Source organism: Glycine max, chromosome 20 (genome assembly GCF_000004515.6).
Source record: "Glycine max cultivar Williams 82 chromosome 20, Glycine_max_v4.0, whole genome shotgun sequence".
NCBI classification, from domain to species: Eukaryota; Viridiplantae; Streptophyta; class Magnoliopsida; order Fabales; family Fabaceae; genus Glycine; species Glycine max.
The window spans coordinates 29557290-29577953 of NC_038256.2; the positions used below are offsets into that span (position 1 = coordinate 29557290).

General features: G+C 34.3%; 1 protein-coding gene across 4 annotated transcripts; it reads left to right on the forward strand.

The window, feature by feature from the left end:
- Positions 1-225: 225 nt before the first annotated feature.
- LOC100811137 (protein BLISTER) lies at positions 226-19261 on the forward strand. 4 transcript variants are annotated; one of them, XM_014772680.3, is made up of 14 exons: positions 226-706; positions 3551-4274; positions 4411-4749; positions 4843-4937; positions 6527-6646; positions 7245-7310; positions 8260-8370; positions 12516-12592; positions 13580-13647; positions 15898-16002; positions 16634-16809; positions 16987-17055; positions 18206-18361; positions 18680-19261. In XM_014772680.3, exons 1-14 carry the CDS (start codon positions 629-631, stop codon positions 18758-18760), a joined length of 2265 nt encoding a protein of 754 aa, XP_014628166.1. In that variant the 5' UTR covers positions 226-628; the 3' UTR covers positions 18761-19261. The 4 variants fall into 4 exon arrangements, with proteins under 4 accessions (XP_014628166.1, XP_014628165.1, XP_014628164.1 ...); XM_014772679.3 differs by having other exon boundaries at positions 232-706; positions 4822-4937; XM_014772678.3 differs by having other exon boundaries at positions 232-524; positions 607-706; positions 4411-4937.
- Positions 19262-20664: the final 1403 nt, after the last annotated feature.

Below are 20664 nucleotides of genomic sequence, written 5' to 3' on the forward strand. Positions count from 1 at the left end.
TTTCAATTTTATAGGGATAAAAAATATATTAAAAGTTTTGCAGAATACAATTTGAACTTTATAATTTAATGGGAAAAAAAACATATTTTATCCCAACTTTAGAGATGCCTTTAACTAACAAAATGCCATTGAAGCAGGATTGCATCCACATGTCCTCTTTGGTCATTTCAACCAACGCACCTAAATTAATTCAAAACAAAACCTTCCCTCACCTGAATCCATCCATCTCAAATAAAAAAAAAACGTTGCAAAGGAGAGGAAAAAAAACATAAAAATAAAAAGCCAAATAATAAAAAAACCCCAAATCCAAAACGAAGAGAGAGAACCAAATTTCTCTCTTTCTCTCTCTTTCCGATCAGATCGGACGCCCTGTGTCTGAATTCCAATACACAGCACACAATTTCGATTCCTTTCTTTCTCTCAACGTTTCAATTCCCAATTTTCATCAATTCGAATTTTATTTTTTTACACTGTTTCCGTTCCCAATTTTTGCGATCTGGGAAATTCCTTGTATTAGGGTTAAGGTTGTTGTATTCGGGTTCATTGCGACGGTGATGGCAATTTGAGCGTTGAGAATTTGAATTTGTCGATATTTTTTCGTTCCAGATCGTTCGTTCGTGGTTCTCTAATGGCGTCGGCTCAGGTGCTGCCAAACACCGCCGCGTCGTCGCGGAAGCAAGAGCATCTTGAAGCTGGCAAGCGCCGGGTATGGATTTTGATTTGATTTGATCTGGTTTATTATTGAGTATTGTTCTGATTATCAACTTGTTGAAGATTGGCAAATGCGTTGTTGATTAGCTAAGTGCTGTGTTTTTGATGTTATAATGTTGTGCATTTGTACATGTGGGAGTAATGTGGGTTGTTTGGTTAGGATTAGAGTTTAATTTTTGTGGTTGGACTTGGATGGAATTTATTTACTTATTTTTTTGCTCATTATGAACATTTTGGAGCTCTTGGATTGTTTTGCTGATTGTGTTTAGGGTGGTAAATGGAAGGAAATAGTGAAAATGATTGGAGGGGAGCTGAAAGGAAGAGGACTATGCAATCTTCAATTACGTATCGCGTGTCAGTCTGTTGTGACAGTTGAAGGCCTGGGACTTATTGGGGGGTCCTGCTCTCAAGTATATGCAAGAGGGAAGCTAAATCATCTAGTTGCTACTTGCATGAGGATCCGTTTTTGTGGTTATAAAGCTTATAGTTTTCCTTTTAGGCTGCTACCTTTTGTTTTGGGGCTAACAGGGGCAGAAATTTTGGAGGAGTAAACTTTTAGGGATTTAGTTTTGTTTGGTTGATGAGTAAAAGAAAAATGAAAAATCTTGAAGAGTATCTTTTTCCCCCTTTTGGGGATTTTGTTATCTTTTTTCTTTTTAAAAGTTTATTCATCCGTTAATGCATTCATCTCAGCCACACTTATGCCTTTGCTTGCCTTTATCTGGCACTTGATTACCCATATTTTCTAGCTGGTCTCAGTAGCCTGGTCTGTTCTTTTACCCATCATCTTGTTTGGCATCACATCTTCGGTTTGATTGCATGGTACAATGAAGGAACCTGTTCACCGGATAGTAATATTGTGTTATTGTAATACTGATCATTGTTTTGTTCCCTTAAAAAAGGGGCTTTTCATTTGTTTGAAGATCTTTTCTTGCCTATCCTACTAGAATGAAGATTCAAATCCTATACCTAGGAAAACCGGAAAATTACTGTTTCCTACTTACTAAACCCATAATGAAAACATGTTCTTTAAAATAAGATTCAGTAATACCTAAATAATTCAAGCATATAATAAATTTACTATGCCCATTTGGTGAGTGATAAATTTACAAAAATATACCAGGGATAATAATAAACTAATTAATTTATCAAACAACCAGGGAAGCCATTTACTGAATAGTAATGTTGTATATTGAGCATTGTTCCCTTGAAAAGTGGCTTTTCATCCAGAGTAGTCAATTGAGTGCTATAGCACCACTGTGGGCCAATCAATGGAACCCTGTCTCGTTGCAGTTTTATGTTGTGCCTGGAGTGTGTGAATCATGGCTGCTATTGCAGTTGTGTGACCACTATTGGCTCAGAGACAAAACTCCTTTCTATTTGTCCTCGAATGACAACGTTTGGTGCCGAGTGAGGGGGGCAATCTTGGGATTTCTCCCCTTTTTATTTCATCTTACCCTATTTCCCCGCTCTCTGTCCATTTGAAAGCTAAATGATGCAGGTATCTTTTCTCTTTGATGCAAGCCATCTGACCTAGAGCTCCTAGTTGCATTTTTAGCCAACCCATGGCATGATGGCACTTCAATGGAGTTTCCTGCCAACCCACCTACTGTGGAACTCTGGAACATCATCCTTTGGTCTCTGTCTGTTCACATAGGGGTCTATGTTTTGTTTTACATTCTTTCACTGTTGTGTTTAGATTGGTAACCTTATGTAAATGTAAATTATGTTGCCCTTTCTTGCTGTATTTTCTTGTATTAACTTCTATTTTTGCCTTAAAATTATGACATTTAATGTGAATACGTATTTATTTATGGGTCATCCTGCTATTCGCTATCCTGCTATAGCTGTTTAGGGGTTGGTTGCTCTGCCCTGCTATCCAGGTTTGATAACTATGTTTTCATTTCTTTAAAGAATAATTTCCTTTTAATTTGGTGCTATAAGCCAGAGGTTTTTTTGTTTTTTAGTCTTGGATTTAAGTTTTGTAATTATTGATATATATATGTATATAGCATTAAATTAAATTAAATTATTGAGTCTCATCCTGATTTACTTTATCAATTCTAGTCCCTTTCTGTGGTTATTGCTGGAGTGATTCTGGTGTTCATATTAGGTTTAGAATATATGTCCTTTCAGAATGTTACTGATAGGGGAGGAGGTGTCATAATGTCATTAATTATACCCAAAGTGTATGAATATTTTTAATCTCTTGGTTATAAAAATGCTCATTACTTCTATTAATCTCCTTGAATAACAGTTATCGGTTAATTACATTGAGAATTTATGGACTCTATTTGAAAAAAATGGTGTTTTTTAATTCTATTTTTTAGCTAGAGGCTCTATATTGGTGTATGACTGTCATTGTGATGGTTCTGCATGATCCAGCTTCTATGTCAAGGATCAGCTATCTCTTATTGGGTGAATACCCATGATTTTTTTTTTAATATATCTGACACCTCCCATTGAGCAATAACCCTTTGGGCTTCAAGTTGGGCAACTCATGTCTAGCTTTACTCATGTTGAAATTTTAATAAGAATCAGGTTGGTGTAACAAGGATCAAACTGTAGACCGCATGGTCATAGAGGCTTTGAGACCATGTCAAGAACTATACCAAAAGCCTAAGTTCAATGTGAAGGCACACATGAATGGATTTTATATCTAATAGATTTCTTATATTTGCTATGCAATTTGACTACTTATTGCATTATTAATTTATTTTGTATTATGTCTAATTTATTGTGTTGTGCTACTTTGTAGTTTGTAGCTGTACTACTTTTAAAATGCCGTTCTCTCTTTTGCCTTTTTTCTATCAATCTCATACTTTTTTGGGTCTTGCAGCTGGAGGAGTTTCGTAAAAAGAAAGCTGCTGAGCGGACCAAGAAGGCTGCTTCCTCTGGCCAAGTTCACAATTCTGATGCTAGCTTGAATAAAAAACAATCTTCTGAAGTTGAAAATGTACGTGTTAACGAGTCAGATGGAGTTAGCACGTCTGATGGTGTTGGGGGATCTGTTACTGGCACATCAACTTTGGGGATGAGGAATGATAAGAACCTGAATTTGATTAGCCAAAGTAGTAATCAAGGGTCTTTGGCTGGTAGTACTTTTCTTGCCAGAAATGATCTTAATATGTTATCTACAAGTCTGGGGGAGGCACATTCCAATATTGATGAATGTAAGAGATATAATGCTTCTTCTGTTACCACATCTGCTGATTTTAGTCAAAACAATGAGACAAATAAGGTGAATGATATACATGGAATTCATGCTGTTGGTGTTGATGGAATTCCATATGCGACAACAAACCACCAAAGCGTTCCTCTACGCTCGCAAGAAAGTCAAGAGTTTGATAGTAATCCTAGTCAATCTAGTCTTCATGGGGTGAATGACAACCAATCAAACAAGAGTAACAGTTCTTTGAAGGATTATGCAGTTACTGATAATTTCTCTTCGTATTTTCCTTCAAAAATCACACCTCAGAACTCTGTTGATACTCCACTGCAAATCAAGCCAATGAATTCTAGCACTTTTGATAGTGGCTACTCACATAGTTTGCTTTCTGGAGGTAACATTTTTTTTTTCTTTTCTTTGCTTCTGTAGTTTCGAATTTTTATAATTTGTTTCCTGTTTTACCATAACCTGACAATTGCATAGAGTGCTCTTTGCTGATAGAGTTGTGCATAATATATGTTGTATTGCAGGTTTCAGTGATTCTTTTAGTTCCAAGTTTCGAGAGACCATTACTAGCTCTGATAATAATTTGCCTAGTCTTCATGGTGCAACTATGCTAAAATATGATTCCACAGGTTATGAAGCAAGAAATTCTTCTAATCATACACCAATACATTCGTTGCCAACGGAATCTAGTTCTCAGAGGTCACGTCCATCTTTTCTTGATTCTCTTAATGTCACTAGACCTTCTTTGGGGTCTCCATTTCATCAATCTGAGCAAGATTCCTCAATGTCCAATCATTTAGAATCAAGCAGCAATGGCATATCAGGATCTACTTATTTCCATAAGCCGTCTGAAGAGACAAAAAGTATGCCACTTTTCTCAAATTTTACAACTGCAAATGTTCATAGTTCACTTGAGCAGTTGACAACCCCTTCAGTTGTTGATAATGACAATCAAGGTGCACTGATGACAAGCACTAGGGAAAATGGCATGGAGAAGCAGCATGATTATTACTCATCTTCACAAAATGAAGACTTTTCTGCTTTAGAACAGGTGATCTCTGCTAGTTATGGTCATGACATTACTTTCTTGATGCCTGTTATATGATGTTATAGTGCTTTACTTTGTGTATGTGTTTTTTATGAATTAGTATAAAAAAATGAATTGGTTTTGATGGTTGAGTTTTGTGCTTGATTTATTAGCTACAGAATTGTTTGTAGCTGTAAGAGCATTTGGTTGCTGGGGATATCTATGATATGCCAAATATGAGCTAAAATGTACCTAATTTTTAATTGGAATTGGTGAAATCTTTTGATGATTTTGTGCTTAAGTTGTGAAAGGAATGCCAATAGGTCAGAACTAAGATATGCCTTTACATGAGTGTAATTTCTATGCTTGTCTAGTTAAACCAATGGAATGTGAATATCAATTGTTCATCATATTGGCTTATCCGTGTTAGCAGCAGAATATAAGTAATTAGTATGTCATTTATGGGAACTAAGTTCCAATTCCAAGTTAGTTCTATTAATGGATTGGAGTTAGTTAATTATTAGGAGTATATGTGATGGAAAATAAGTTGTTCTGTAATAGCAAATATATTAGAGAACATTTCTGTATTAGAAACTGCAGGATGATAGCTATTTGTAGAAAATAACTGTTGGTAGTTAAGTATTAGGAGTATATATCTGATAGTAGGCCGTGTAATTAGGCAGTGTGAAGTTATTTGCATTTTGTGGACACAAATACTTTCTGTAGGAGACTTTTGTCTCTCGGACTGAAGGTTATGCTGTCTTGTGTTGTGTGTGATACAAGACTTTGGTCTCTGGGACAGCAAGTGTATTGCTGTTTTGTGTGTGATTTCAGTGTTCAATATTACATTATTACTTTGTCAATTGGTGTTCTATCAGTGATGCACAAGGGATGTGATCTCACTATTTAAGGGGGGTGGGAGGTGTTGTTCTTTGATAATGTCGATTATGATTCTTTCTCTGGTTTGTGGGAGTTAAAAATATTTTATTTATCAGTGCAGTGGTGTACTTACAACAATGAAAATGATACGCATTGGTTCTATAAACAGAGACAGAAAATGAATATATTGGTTCTTTTCTTTTGTACTTTTTCAGTCTATCCTTTCTTCTCTGGGAAAACTTTTGTAGTCACATTATCATTTACCTGTGTTTGCTCGGCAGGTCTTTTGTATGTCTCTCAATTTGCAAAAGTTTCTAATTCTAATGCGTTAAAAATGAACTTTTAATATTTTTAGTTGGTATTGAAATGATTCTTATGAGAAAGCACTCATATGTTGTACGCATCTTAGTTTTTCCATGCCTTTTTTATATGTTAATTGTGAAAAATAAGTATGTTATATTGGTTTATACTTTTGTCCGCTTTTTGTTTGCTTGGCAGGTCTTTGTATGTCTCTCAACTTGCAAAAGTTTCTAATGTGTTAAAAATGAAATTGTAATAATTTTATGTTGTATTGAAATGATTCTTATGAGAAAGCACTTATGTTATACACATTTTAGTTTCTCCATGCCTTTATTATATGTGAATTGTGAAAAATAAGTAAGTGTTATTTTCCTTTCAAAAAAAAAAGTAAGTGTTATATTGGTTTAAATTTTTGTCCTGTTTTTGTTCTGCAGCATATCGAAGATCTAACAAAAGAAAAGTTTTCTTTGCGACGCGCTCTTGAGGCTTCTCGAACTTTAGCAGAGTCACTAGCTACTGAAAATTCAACTCTGACTGATAATTATAATCAACAGGTTTGGTAATGGATTACAGTATATCATTTTGAAGAATAATCAACTTTGATACTGTTGCAGTTTTTAATTTTTACCACATTGTTTTGTTGTCTATCTTCCTTTTGAAACAATTAGTTATTACAATTATAATTATAAAACACGCTTCGGTGTTACAGAACATAATATGTTTATCTATTGAGCATATTATGATATTTCATGTTGAGCTATTTAATAATTAATTACGAAGAACAATAGGTTTCTAATAATAGGAGCAGTCATTGTTATTGTTATGACTATTGAAGTTAGTGGCTTTTGGGTTACTTGTGTTGTACTCCTTTGATATGAGATCAAACATTTGAACATAATTGGTCTGTGTGATTGTGGGTGTATAAAAGGAACTTAATTAGTTGTAGGTTGCAGAAATTAGTGTAAATGTCTTGCAAGGCTGGTGTACTTTTTTCTTAGTCCCAGCTTATTTTGTTAACTGTGTTAGTACTTAGATCTTTGTTATATTGGCATTACTTAAACCAGATTCCGAATTTAAATTGGTGCTTCACATTAACTTTAATGGTAAAATAGTTGTATGTAGTCACAATTTTTTGTTTCTATGTTTTTATAGAGGAGTGTCGTCGACCAATTGAAATCAGACATGGAGAATTTACAAGAAGATATCAAAGCCCGACTGGTTTGTATCAACACTATCTAATCCCTATCTAATAGCGTAATTATTTTGGCTGTGCTGGTCTTCCATTATACACTCATGCATAGTCTAGCTTTGCTAGTTCATTTGCATACTTGCTTCCATTTATATTACTAAAAATCATATATTGAAAATATTTATATAAATTTAATTATTATTACAATTTGTCAAGTTATTATGTTAAAAATTCAAAAATATTATATATATCAATTGAGCTGGCTCACAATCTATTGAGTTGAATATTAGGGGGTTTAAGCTTGACTCATAATAGAATTATCCTCATATAAAACTTGATGCGGAGATAATCAGGCATCGAATTAAGCAATGCCTACAGAGTTTGTTGAATTGGGCTTCTTATTGAGCTCATTGTGATTCCTGTCCCATTTCTTTAGTATTATAGAAAGTTTATGGTTGGATTAATTGGATGACACTTTGTGTCATTCTTGTCTGGAATATGTATGATATATTTTAGTATACACAATAACTGTTTTCACTCTTCTAAAGCCCATCAATTTCAATTGATATCCTTGGTTTCTTGAAATAGTGCACCACTGAGAGGATCATTTGGCTCACCACACTTTCTAAGAAAGGTGCTAAAACAACAAAAGTTGTTCATGATCATCAAGATCCTTTTATACAATCTTTCCACAATGAGAGTTGTCTTCCATAGTCTTTTTTCTTGCATAAAAGTATCTGTGGTTATGTGCCTGTCTTTAATCTTTTGCGCTGTTCCATTATCTGGAAAATATTGATATCGGGTTCCCATATCAATGATTTTTTTTCAGTGTGTTCTTCCCAACATCTAAGATTGTCATGGTCCTGTTTTGGAACTAGAGTTTTTAGTGCATTAAGCTGTGTGTGGTAGAAGTTTAACTTCTACCACATTTATTGTTGATTGTCTTTGGTTGAAAATAGACTGGTTTCATGTGAACAGGTTGAGTTTGAGGCTATCAAGAGTGAATATACAAATGCACAACTAGAATGTAATGCAGCTGATGAGCGTGCCAAGTTATTGGCATCTGAAGTTATTGGTTTAGAGGAGAAGGTACTGATTTTTCTTGGTATTTTTGCCATTTGTACTTTTGAGGATAAAGTATTTCCCGTCTTTTTTTTTTTTTTTTTTTTTTCTGAAATCAAGTTGTTAATTGAAACTTGTGTTGAATTTTTTTTCTCTTAATCATGTTGAGTCATTTTCTGACATTTAATTAACTACTCTAAATCATCTGAAATTAATTGATGACTAAAATGTTATTCAAAACGGATGCAAATGAAAAATTAAGAAATAGGATTTTATTAATATTTCCTAATGATTTGTGGGTGGAATTATCATGAAATGAATTGAACTAATGAAACAAATGTTAACTAATTTGACTGTTTTGTTATGCTTCAATCTTCAGATATATTATACAATTCATTATTGTCAAAATGAATGGTGAGGATGGGCAATAAGTCTTTCAAAGTTACTCTTGGAGTAACTCGATCCCTCTCTCTCTCTGAACTTTAAAAGTTATATCACAATATAATTTTGAAAATAATTTTAGTGTTTTGCTACCTACATCTGTTCTGCTCTTATATGTATTACTTTCATAAGTATTATTCTTTGAATATAATTTTATATTAGAGGTTGGGTCTTGTTTATGTGTAATGAACTCATGTTCTATATATGAATGTTAGAATAGAGATGTAAAACCATTCATGAGCCTCCACCAAAAAAGTGAAAGCTTTTAGGAGAATTGGCATTTGATTTATTAATAAAGCCTCTATAATGGAGTGGTAACTGGTAACCCCACTTTTTATAATTTATAATGAAATTAAATTTCAAAACAAGGTAAAGTGGACCAGTGCAATGTCCATACTTCAAGCCTTAAAAGGCTTACTTGTTTAAACAAATATTTCTGTATGCATATTTTAAGACGTACAGAACTATGGGATGTCTATCTCACCTAAACACAGGGCTGTAAATGTTAGCTGACATTTGGTTTGAGAAAATATTTTCTATTTTCATTTCCTGAAAACAGTTTTCATCTTCATTTTCAAGATTTAGAAAATGTGTTTGGTTTGACATCTTATTTTCTATTTTCTGAAAATGAAAATATTGAAAATGTGTTTGGTTTAATCAATTTTCATAAAACATTGTTTGTTTTAATCAGCAAAAGGAAATATATTGATATTGTGTATAAGGGATACCCGTTCATTACAAAAAAACTGACAGAGTTATATACAGAGAAAGATTCCAACATATACTGAAATCATTCTCCACATAACTAAGTCAAGAACCATGATTCACGAAACCAAAAGGCCCACCACTATCCATCCCACAATAATTACAATTAATAATCCCCCCTAGTTTGCTATATCAGATCATATAAACTGCACAAGAACCTATAATTCCATGTAAGTAGTATAGACTAACTATGACTACCTATCCCAACATGCTTTAATTCCAAATCCTTGTTGTTGCCAGTATGTATGTATGCTGCCATGCCCTGTTAGAACAAATGACCAAAAATCCCACCCTTGATCCATTTCACAACCCTGTCAAGCATTCCCTGGGTATAGTAGCCCATGAGTAGTTGAATCCAGGGGACTTGCTAAATAGCCAACACCAGGAGTTTGTTACCACCATGCCCTGCACCACATGCAATGATGCAAATTCCATTGTTCCTCGTTGAATACTATCTTATTTCTCTGGTTCCATATACCCCAAACAACAGCACACCAAATAGCCTTATCTAGTTACAGAATGCCTATTTCCCTTGATCCAGCTATGTTGTAGAAAGTGTTTTCTGGGATCTCTGTGTGTACCATAGATAAGCCAATCCATGAATAACACTTATTCCGTACAACAACACATTTTCATAAAACATTTTGTAATATATGCTACTGCAATATATGTAGGATGTTTTTGTAATGTTCTCTATGCGAAGCACCACCCATCTCAGCTTTTTATTTATCGTCAAATGACCGCTCCGAAATAGCTTCTCATTGTGGCATTTTATCAGATACAAGAAGTGCATCTTCATTTCCCCCCTGCAACCGTGTATAAATCAACCATGTGTTGCAAAAGTCATTTTTTAGTTTGGAACTCAAGTTTCTACATACTCATGAACAATTTTGCCAGGAAAAATAAAAGATTTCAACCTCCAACACATACCCCATGAATGATTCTGCCAATTGAACAATCAAGGGGGAGGGGATTTTTTCATGAACTAGTTATCCTCGCTTTCTGCCACCCTTCTGTTACCACTTCAATTTGCTCCATCGGATTCACCTCATGGTGGCCTTTATCGTCCGTCCTTGCCAACCACCTTATTGAATCGCTTACTCTCGAAAGCACAACATCATCTTTGTTGTTGGGGTTAAGCACTTTGTCAAAGTCAACAACCTGGTGACACTCATGGTTGGGACACTCTTTTCTTCACGTGATACCGTTCATGTTGTCTTGTTATCAGTGTTGTCAAATGGCAGTTATGGTGTGGTGGTTTTTTGAAAAAATGCCACCAAATAGCGGTGGTGTTGTGGGTTTCAAGTGGCGGCGCCATGGCGGCTGCCATAGGCTTAACGGTGGTGGCAGAGTGGCGGTTATGGCTGAAGAAACTTATTTTTTTTGAAAATTTTCCCAAAATTACAGATTGGGTCGTCTTGGGCTGACCCGACCCAACCCTAAACCCAGTTTTTGAATCAAAATGGGATGAGCAGCATGCGAACTCCAGCACGAGCACGAGCAGCACGCACCAGCGTGAGCAGCACGAGCAGCAGGCAGCACGCACTAGCGATGACGGCACCACGCACCAGTGCGAGTTCTCTCACGGTCTCACCCGAAGTCGACGACGGCACCACACAAGCACCAAACACCACGCAAGCGAGCAACTGATGGCGACGGCAACACCCTGATTCTGTTTTTTTTTTTTTTTCTGTTTGACACTTAATTTTTGGTTCTGGTTTTTTTCTTCTGTTTGACTTTTTTTTAATTTTTGGTTCTGCTTTTTTCTTTTATCTGTACAGCCCTCTTCTACTAGTTACAATGGCTGAACCATCATCTAATGCTGCAACCTTTACTTTGCACTTTGCATTATGCTTTTATCCTTTTGTTATTTTGAACTCTTGAATGAGTTTATTTGGTGTTGGTTATTGGGTGAACTCATGAAACTTTTTAAGTTTATTTGAATGTAATCCATTGTTTTTTTAATTTTTTATTTATTGTTTTGTAAATATATATATATATATATATATATATATATATATATATATATATATGTATATATATATTTTGTCCTCCATTTGTCGCTACGCCATCCGCCATATTTTTATGGCAGATTTTTGGCTTTCCGCCATGAACCGCCATCTGCCATTAACAACATTGCTTGTTATTCATTGTCATCATCTTAGTGGGGAGCCGTTGGACCTTCCTCCACCCCTTGCGAGAGGTACTTTGTCGAGGAGGAGAGCACAGTCAAAAACAACTGAAAACAAGTTATTTACCATAATGTCACTGCGTTTTCAGTGTTCAGTTTCATTTTCAAAGAAAACGAGAAAACAACTTCTTTTCATTTTGAGTTTTAACTTGTATTTGAAAATATTTTCACGAAAAATATTTTCCCAAACATAACCAAATGCATTTCCAATATCATTTTCTGTTTTCAATGATAATGAAAACGGAAAACGCACAAACCAAGTGCCACCTTAGGGGGGTGTTTGGTTTAGCTATTTTCTGTTTTCATTTTCATTGAAAACAAAAAATGGTGATGAAAATGTGTTTGGTTGGATTTTTGAAAACATTTTCAGTGAAAATAAAAACAGAAAACAACCAGAAAATGAAAACAATAAAATTTCATTTTCAGTTGAAAATAGGAACCTCATTTTGGGTAAAATGAAAATGCGATGGCAAGGAATATAATTTCAAGCAAATCTAAAAATACAAAAAAGACAAGAAGTCAATATATCATAAATTTTCAGTGTTTTTATTTCCTAAAAACAGAAAACAAGAAGTCAAACCAAACATATTTTCAGAATTTTAATCTTTTGAAAATGAAAACAGAAAATGAAAAGGAAAACAAAAAATGAAAATGCAAACCAATCACACTCTTGGTAATCCAATCTGAACTCATTTAGGTAGATTTTTGCATATAAATTTAGGAAATATATTACATTATAGCTTTAATTTGTCGTTGTGTTCATCAAACATGACAGGCACTGAGACTAAGATCCAGTGAGCTAAAGCTCGAGAAGCAGTTGGAAAATGCTAAAGAAGAAATTTCTTCATACAGGTATTTTTGAGGTTTTAAATAAGCTTCAAATTAACTATAGATGACAAGAATGTGATTTGTTGAATATTCAACCATTGTTTCTGCCTGAATTTATTTGAATGCTTACAATTGAAACTTCTTGTGTTAACGTGCTTTTTTTCTTGAATGATACTCTGGTCGTTAATATCTAAATTTGATGGTAATTTGTCTTATCTCGGAATATTTGAAATCGTTGAACAGAGTTCAAAGCATAGAATTAGGGGAAAAAATGAAATAAATTTGAGGTCTTGGTGAAGAGTTGAAGAGGTGCTGTGATGTTTGAGCCAAAAAATGAAAAGAAAAAACAAGCAATGCCATCCCTTATCCTTCATTGTCTGCCTAAGCCTCTAAGAAACTTCTTCATACCCTACTTTTCTTGCATGGTTGGGTAATTGGTGTAGGGCACAGTTGCTTAAGTGGAATTTATTTCAGAACTAATTTTGAAAATAATTGGTCTTGCCTTTTTTCTTCCTCCCATGCGTTTCTTTCTTGTATGAATATTTCTTTTCCTTGAAGTTCTTACCTGCTTACTTTTCCCAATAAAATATTAAAATTTCTTGTATGGAGAGAATGCTATAAAACTATTTTTGAAACAATGAGTTCTATGTTTGGGAATATTCACCCACATGTAATTTTTGGTGATTGGGACAGTAACACTTGAAATTACCTTTCACTTTTTCTTTGTGGCAGAATCACCCTAATTCAATGTTTGGTTGGGCAGCCAGACATGACAGCTTGTATTCTATTACTTTTTCTGAACCTTTACAATTACTTCGGGATTAATATCCAAACTATCTGGTTAAAAACACTGCACTTTTTTTATATAAATTTAAATAAAATTTTACCTCAATTCCGATGGAATTTGATCTTATGTCAGCTCTTATTTTCCTTCCTTTGTTCATTCTTGGGAATTTTAATATATTTCATTCTGGGGCATATCAAAATAACTTTTCATAATAAATATTGCAGAAAGAAAATGTCTAGCCTAGACAAAGACCGCCATGATTTGCAGTCAACCATCGAGGCTCTTCAAGAGGGTAATCAGACTACTTTATTTTCTTTCTGCATTTTGATTCACATAGATTTTAATGTTTCATTCAAAGTTGCAACTTTTACTTATATCTGGCCTGCTGATTAGCCAATGTTTATTGAGGCGGTAAGGTTGGTGCCTATTCTTATTTGAAGTTTATAAAAGTTAAAAGGGGATACTGCTTTTGTTGTTATTGTTGTTGTCTAAAAGTTAAAAGGGGCTATCAACTAACAATGGGAATAGGAAATAGAAAAGAAAGTGTTTTTGGATTGTTACAGTCTTTCTTCTATCCTGTTTCTTGTCATCTCAAATTTATTCCTAATTTAAAATGCTCTAGTTTGTAATAGTGCTTACAGGCAGTGTTGTTAAATGGCGGCCATGGCGGCGCCATGGCGGATTTAGGTGGCGGATTTGCGAAAAAACGCCACCGAATAGCGGTGGCGTGGCGGGTTTGGGATGGCGGCGCCATGCGGCCGCCATAGCCATGGCGGCCGGTGCGGTTATGGCGGGGTGGCGGAAATGGCGGGATTTTGCTTGGTTTTTGTCCGCGGTAGGAGTTGGGCCGACCCGACCCAACCCTACCCGGTTATTCATTCAATTAAAAGCGACCCACGCACCTTGATTTAGAATAGCCCCTGCGTCCCTCCCGCACCTCTGCGTCCTCCCTCACCCCGCCGCACCCAGCCGCCGCCGCGACAGGCGACACCCACAGTCCGCACACCCAGCCGCCGCCGCCCGCGACACCCCTTACACGAAGACGAAGGCTGACTTCGCGACGAGCCCCGGCAAGGCACGAGCTCCGGCAACGAACGGCCTTCCTTCTGTCTCGCGAAGAAGACGAAGAAGCCGAAGAAGACGAAGAAGACAAGCTCGCGGGTCAGCCTTCATCTTTTTTTTTTTTTTAATTTTGTTTTGGGCCTTTTGCTGTTTGACACCCCATTTTTGTGTCTACAGCTTTTTTTTCCTTTTGCTATTTGACACCCCTTTCTACTGTTAACAGTCCCTTTTTTTTCGTATTTTTTTGTCCGCCATGACATCCGCCATTTTCCGCTACGCCATCCGCCATATTTTTATGGCGGATTTTTGACTTTCCGCCATGAACCGCCATCCGCCATTAACAACAATGCTTACAGGAAAATCACATATGATGCTTCTCTCTCTCTCTCTCTCGCTATATATATATATATATATATATTGATTTTCCGAATTCCAATTTTGAGTATCTTGCTTCTCGTCCTCAAGTTTTATATTATTGAGACAAATGTTACATGTTCAGAGGCACAGTACTATTGTCAGGTTCACTTTGGTGGTTGATACTTTATTGTATTAAAAAGCCTGTTTGTGCTTTGTAACATTGTTTTAACTTTGTTATTGTCAAGTCTGAAACTCTGACACGGACACTCGACATGAAATGGACACAGATACTTCGACACAGTTAATGTCTAAAATATAGGATAGAGGGACACCGCATACACACAAACAAAGAGAGGCTCTAATGAAATGAAATATGAGTAACATATAACAAAATATTTAAATTGATGGTATATTCATTTTTTTAAACCAATTCTATGTTTTTTCAAGTGTCTGATTTTGTAAAGGTGTCCTCTTAAGTATTCAAGCCAACAAAAAATCATTTTTAAATTGAACACCTAATAAGAAGTGTCAGGCAATTGTCAAACAAGTGTTGGTGTTGGAAATGTATCCGACACAGCGACACTTTGAACATTCATATCCACAACTCTATATATGCACTATTTTAGTATTTTGTTTTATCTAATAGTTGTTTTTCAAACAAAAATATTATCTTTTGCATGCAAATGTAAACGTTTGTCTGCTATGATATTTTCAGGACTTAAGTTGTTGATGACTTTTTTGCATTTATTGTTCTTCTGGTATGTGGAAAACTATCATTATGCATACTGCATAATCAATTTCATGTTTATGGCTTTTGTCTGTTTCACTATTTTATGGATATACATAGAGTTAAGTGGATTTCTTTGTTGGTCCGTTTCTTTTTATTGGTGGATATCATGTAATTAAATCATTTTGTTCTCTTTTGAATTACTTTTTATTTTCCTTATGAAGTGAAAATATTGGAGATGTGCTAAAAAATCGTAGTTAACCGTTCAGTGTGACCACTAAATATGAAACAAATTTTGGCTAATCTTTCAAAATTGCAAGCGAATTTTGTTTGAATTGAGTAAAATCATATGAACTCAGAAATCAATGTTCTTTCTTTGCCATTGCACTGATACAGAAAAGAAGATGTTGCTTTCTAAGCTGCGAAAGGCTTCAGGAATTGGAAAGTCTATTGAGAGTCAAACAAGTAAAAGGGATGTTTCTACATCTACAGACGATTTAGGTTTGTTTGACTCAATTAGCACTATTACTCTGTCTGTTCTTGGCATTCTTCATGGTTTTTCAATTTACATATGCTGTGTATTTGGCATCAATTGAGCAAGTTTGCATATTAATCTTGCAAGTCAAGCCTTTTTCTTTTTATTCCATTATTCTAAATGAAAATAAGAGAATGAAATGCTTCTATTTTGTATCCACTAACAAAATATGCTTAAAACAGAAAAAGAAAAGAAAAGAAAATAACAAGTCTATGAAGTTGTTTTGCAGACAAAGCATATGAATATATAATATGCCTAGCTTAGGTTCATTTTATTTTATTATAAAATATATTCTTTTATGTTTCTTATTGCACGAATGTCTTGTGTAAATAACCAACATCTGGTATAATATCTTTCCAGCATATATAAACTTGTAGTCTTTCTGAAATCTTTATAGCCAATATAAACTTGTTGGTATTTTCCCTTAGTTGGTTTAGATCACATGATGTAAATGTATGTTGTTCTCTTCATTCAAGGATTTTGATTCTCATGAATCATGACTGGCAAATGATACTCTTGATTAAACTAGTTGCTATTACTTTTTGTATTTTATTGGTTTAGTATCTAGTTATATTCATATATCTATATGTAATGCAGCAAGTGAAGATCCTGCTTCTAACTCTTCCAACCCAGAAATCAATGATAATGCTGCTGAGGCCTCTAGTTTGTCCTCTGTTACTGAAACTAGACACTCATCTTTTGGAGTTTCAACTGTGAATATTCCTCACGATCAGATGAGAATGATTGAGAACATTAATGCACTTATTTCTGAGGTAGGATTTGGTCTGTTGATAATTTGGTGGGTAATATATACCCTACCTCTTGTTGCTTATTAGTTATTTGGAAAATTTCTTTTGTCACCCATCCAGCTTCCAGGTTATATTAGAGTAGTGTGAAATTGTTGTCAAACAAGCCCTCATATTCACCTGTCTACCTTTTTTTTTGTGTAGCTGGCATTGGAGAAAGAAGAATTGATAAAAGCCTTGACATCTGAATCATCTGAGTGTTCCAGGATGAAGGTAATTCAATTAGAATGCAATTATATGAATCAGGGAGCATTTGCTTTCTGATTCTCTACTCTATAGTTTTAGGCATAACTTGCTATTATTTATACAACCGTAGAGAGAGCACTTTGGAAAAAAAATTGCAATGTTGTTACATCTATTATATGAATTATTTTTTCTTTGAAAAAGGTTTCTATAAAAGTTGCTATTAGAAAGAAACAATATTGTCTAAAATATTAGAACTTGTTTTGCCCTATATAGTTAAGTCAACAAGATGTACATTTTAGTTAAAAATAATACTTATGATTATAGGTTTCAGAATGGTTATGATTACCTGGGCTAATAATAAATGGGTGCAGTGCAACTTCCTAAATATTAATATTTCCAACATTTCTTAATGGATAAAATATGTATTTAGTTCCTGTATATTACTTCATTTAATTTTGGTCCTTCAGTTTTTTTGTTGGTTTTGGACATTTGGTCCTTGCAAATTTTAATTTTTTTTTTAAACAATCCTTGCCGGTTGTCATTACGTAACAACTACAGGATTTAACATTACCATGTCACATGCCACATCAAAATAGTTGTTGACGTGGTATAACTCAATGCATGACACATTGCTATTAAGTGGTTTTAGGAACCATATTAAAACATGAGAACCAAAACCAATAAATTCTTTTTAAGGAGTAAATATTTAATGGTTTCTTAATTTTGTTGTTTCGTAATTTATTTATTTCTTCTTTTGCTTTTTGGTTACATCCTTAATTTGTTTTTTCCAGTTAAGGTTAGTAAGTAGCCTTGTTGTATCAGTGGGTTAGGGTTTGTATTTATCTTTCCAAACTTGATCTAATTATTTGTATGAACTACATATTTGTGTTTTGCATTTTACACCCTGTATCTATCACATATCCAAGTCCGTGGGTCCTTAGGATCTTTACTTTCTCTTTTGTATCTAAAATCCTGTAAATTATTCGGAAAAAAGTATTGCCAATAAGCATGTGGGGGGCAGTAGGAATTGTGATTCCTCTGTAGTTCCTTTTATGCATTCAATTCATTAGTAGTGATTGTTTGACACTACTGTTTTCTCTTATCTGTGATTGGGTTTCTAACAGATTGCATCTTAATCTAACCATGCAATATATGCTGTTTCTTTTCCTGAATGAAGGAAATAAACAAGGAGTTGTCCCGAAAGCTTGAGGTCCAGACACAAAGATTAGAGCTTTTGACTGCTCAAAGCATGGTCAATGAAAATGTTTCTGCAAAGCAACCAGATTCTCGTGCTATGTATGAGAACACCCCATATGCAGATGAGGGTGATGAGGTAACCTATGATCAGTTTACTTTAGTTTGGTTACGTGAACTTGTTATTGTCTTGCATGTCTAGTACACATTATTTATACTCCCTCATGGATTTTGGAAGTCTTGACGATCAATCCCAGCCTACTATTTTGTAATTGAAAGCTTCACTACTTGTGAGGAGTGCAAGTATCTAGAAAAACATCAGACCTAGACTATATTGTTTGGGTGGAAGTAGTTAGTCTGTGATGAAAACCTGTTAAATAGTAATGATTGTTAATATTATTAGGATTAGAAAACTTCAAAATAAAAAAGGAATTAATATCGCTTTTTCTGGTACCAGGTCGTGGAAAGGGTGTTAGGATGGATTATGAAGCTCTTTCCTGGTGGAACTTCAAGACGGAGAACCAGCAAACTTCTTTGATTGGATTTACATTAGACTTTTGTATTTGTTGTCACCAAAGTCTTACTCAACTGTTAGGATGGATCATGAAGCTGTTTCCTAGTATGCAAGGTAAAGAATCAGCAAATTTCAACCCCGGATCCACGAGTAACATGTTGACAAAAGTCTACCGAGTTGCATTTTGTTCTTGTAACCTCCTCAACCCACTGGAGGTCGTGATCTGTAAATTTTGAGTGAATTATACAACAAATTCTTGAAAAAGAAATGATTTTCTCTTCTGAGCTGCTGCTTATTGATCGATGAATCCAGCTGCAATTATTTTCGAAGATGGCAATAAAATCTCTTCTGCGGTGTTATCTCTTTGACTGAATTCCAAATTTTGTAAGTATAATAGTTGGCTATGAAAGAGACTGTACCAAGAAGCATAGTGTGAGAGTCAGAGATCAGTTGTTAAGTATGAGATGTGAGAACATTTGTTGAATGTATATTGCTAAATAGAAGTGCAAAAGATGATTATAGATACATAATTGATTTATTTTTAAGTGCTTCAACTTCAAATCACTCATGAACATTATATTTGCTCAGTAGTGAAAACAGCATTTACCCATTATGAATGGGAAGAGAGTTTGTGTTGACAAGATGACATGTATAAGTCATCAATTTGTATTCTTTAAATAAGAGTTATTGTTTCCATGGAGACTTGTACAATACTTAGTAAATATCACAAGTTTGTACTATTTAAACTAACAAACAAACAATGATGATTTAAACATAACATTCAATAATAAAGATAAAGCAAAATAAGGTTATAAGTAACAATATTTTTGGAATTTTGATAAATACACAATAAAATCATATGAATTTCACATGATGAAGGTTGTCGGGATTAAGATATTATAGAAGCAAACTTTCTTTATGCTAAAACATGATATTTAACTTGTAATCCAATGTTAATATTAATTGCAGTTCAAAAATGATATTCTAATCTCTAATTCCTTAGGTAAAAATACCTAAATTCTTCCATTAAATGTCAATTCCTTACACATTTAATAAAGAAACTTGTTTTAAGTTCAATGATCCCAAGATAATCATCACCCCTCATCCTATTCCTAGTTCTGAGGTTTAATGGATATTTTATCATAGTTCAAGATAAAGAAAGTATTTTTCAATAACAATCTCATCCAAGAATCAAGTCGAGTGACCAATCTATAATAAGCATGAAACATAAAAGTAAAAGGTTAACATTGAAGAACAAAATAAATATATAACACTATTTCAAAAGAAATACATGAGAGCATAAGGTTCGAATACAATCTAACCCCAACAATGGAGGGCTTAACTGCTTATCTCCATGAATAACATCCGAAAGCAAGAAAGATGAAAAAACGATGGAAGAAGATAGTTGGAGAAGAAGAACTTTAGTAAAGGAGATGTTTTCACAAAGCGAGAAACATGTGTCCTAAAAAATAAGCGTGAAAATCTATTTATACAGTCCCAAAAATCTGCACTTAAGTGAGGGTTTGCTTAAGCAAAATATTTCAAGCTTAAACAGATACTTCAGCTTTGTAGTTTTATACTTCAGTCTAAATTTAGCTTAAGCCAAAAGCTATTTGACTAAAACTGATTTTTCCTTGGTAGCTTTTTTCATCTTCTCAAAAATGCAATTCAATCCAATTCAATATCCTATAAAATAGTCCATCAATAAGCATATGTGATCTAGCAAAATGACAAGTTAAAGAGAACAAACTACAAATTAAAAATTTAAATAAAAAAGGACATAAACAAAGTCCTAAATAAGAGAAAGGATGAGATAATGGTCTAAATCCACATGTCTCAATTAAATATTTTTGGCAATTATCAACTCCCCCAAACTTAAAACTTTGCTTGTACTCAAGCAAAAGTAACAAACTAACACTTTGACATGG

Bases quoted from the DNA above. Each gene is read 5' to 3' on its own strand.
- LOC100811137 (XM_006605682.4), top strand. From the start codon at position 629: ATGGCGTCGGCTCAGGTGCTGCCAAACACCGCCGCGTCGTCGCGGAAG. The intron at 4,938-6,526 runs GTGATCTCTGCT...TTTGTTCTGCAG, and splicing joins ACTTTTCTGCTTTAGAACAG to CATATCGAAGATCTAACAAA. The intron at 13,648-15,897 runs GTAATCAGACTA...GCACTGATACAG, and splicing joins CATCGAGGCTCTTCAAGAGG to AAAAGAAGATGTTGCTTTCT.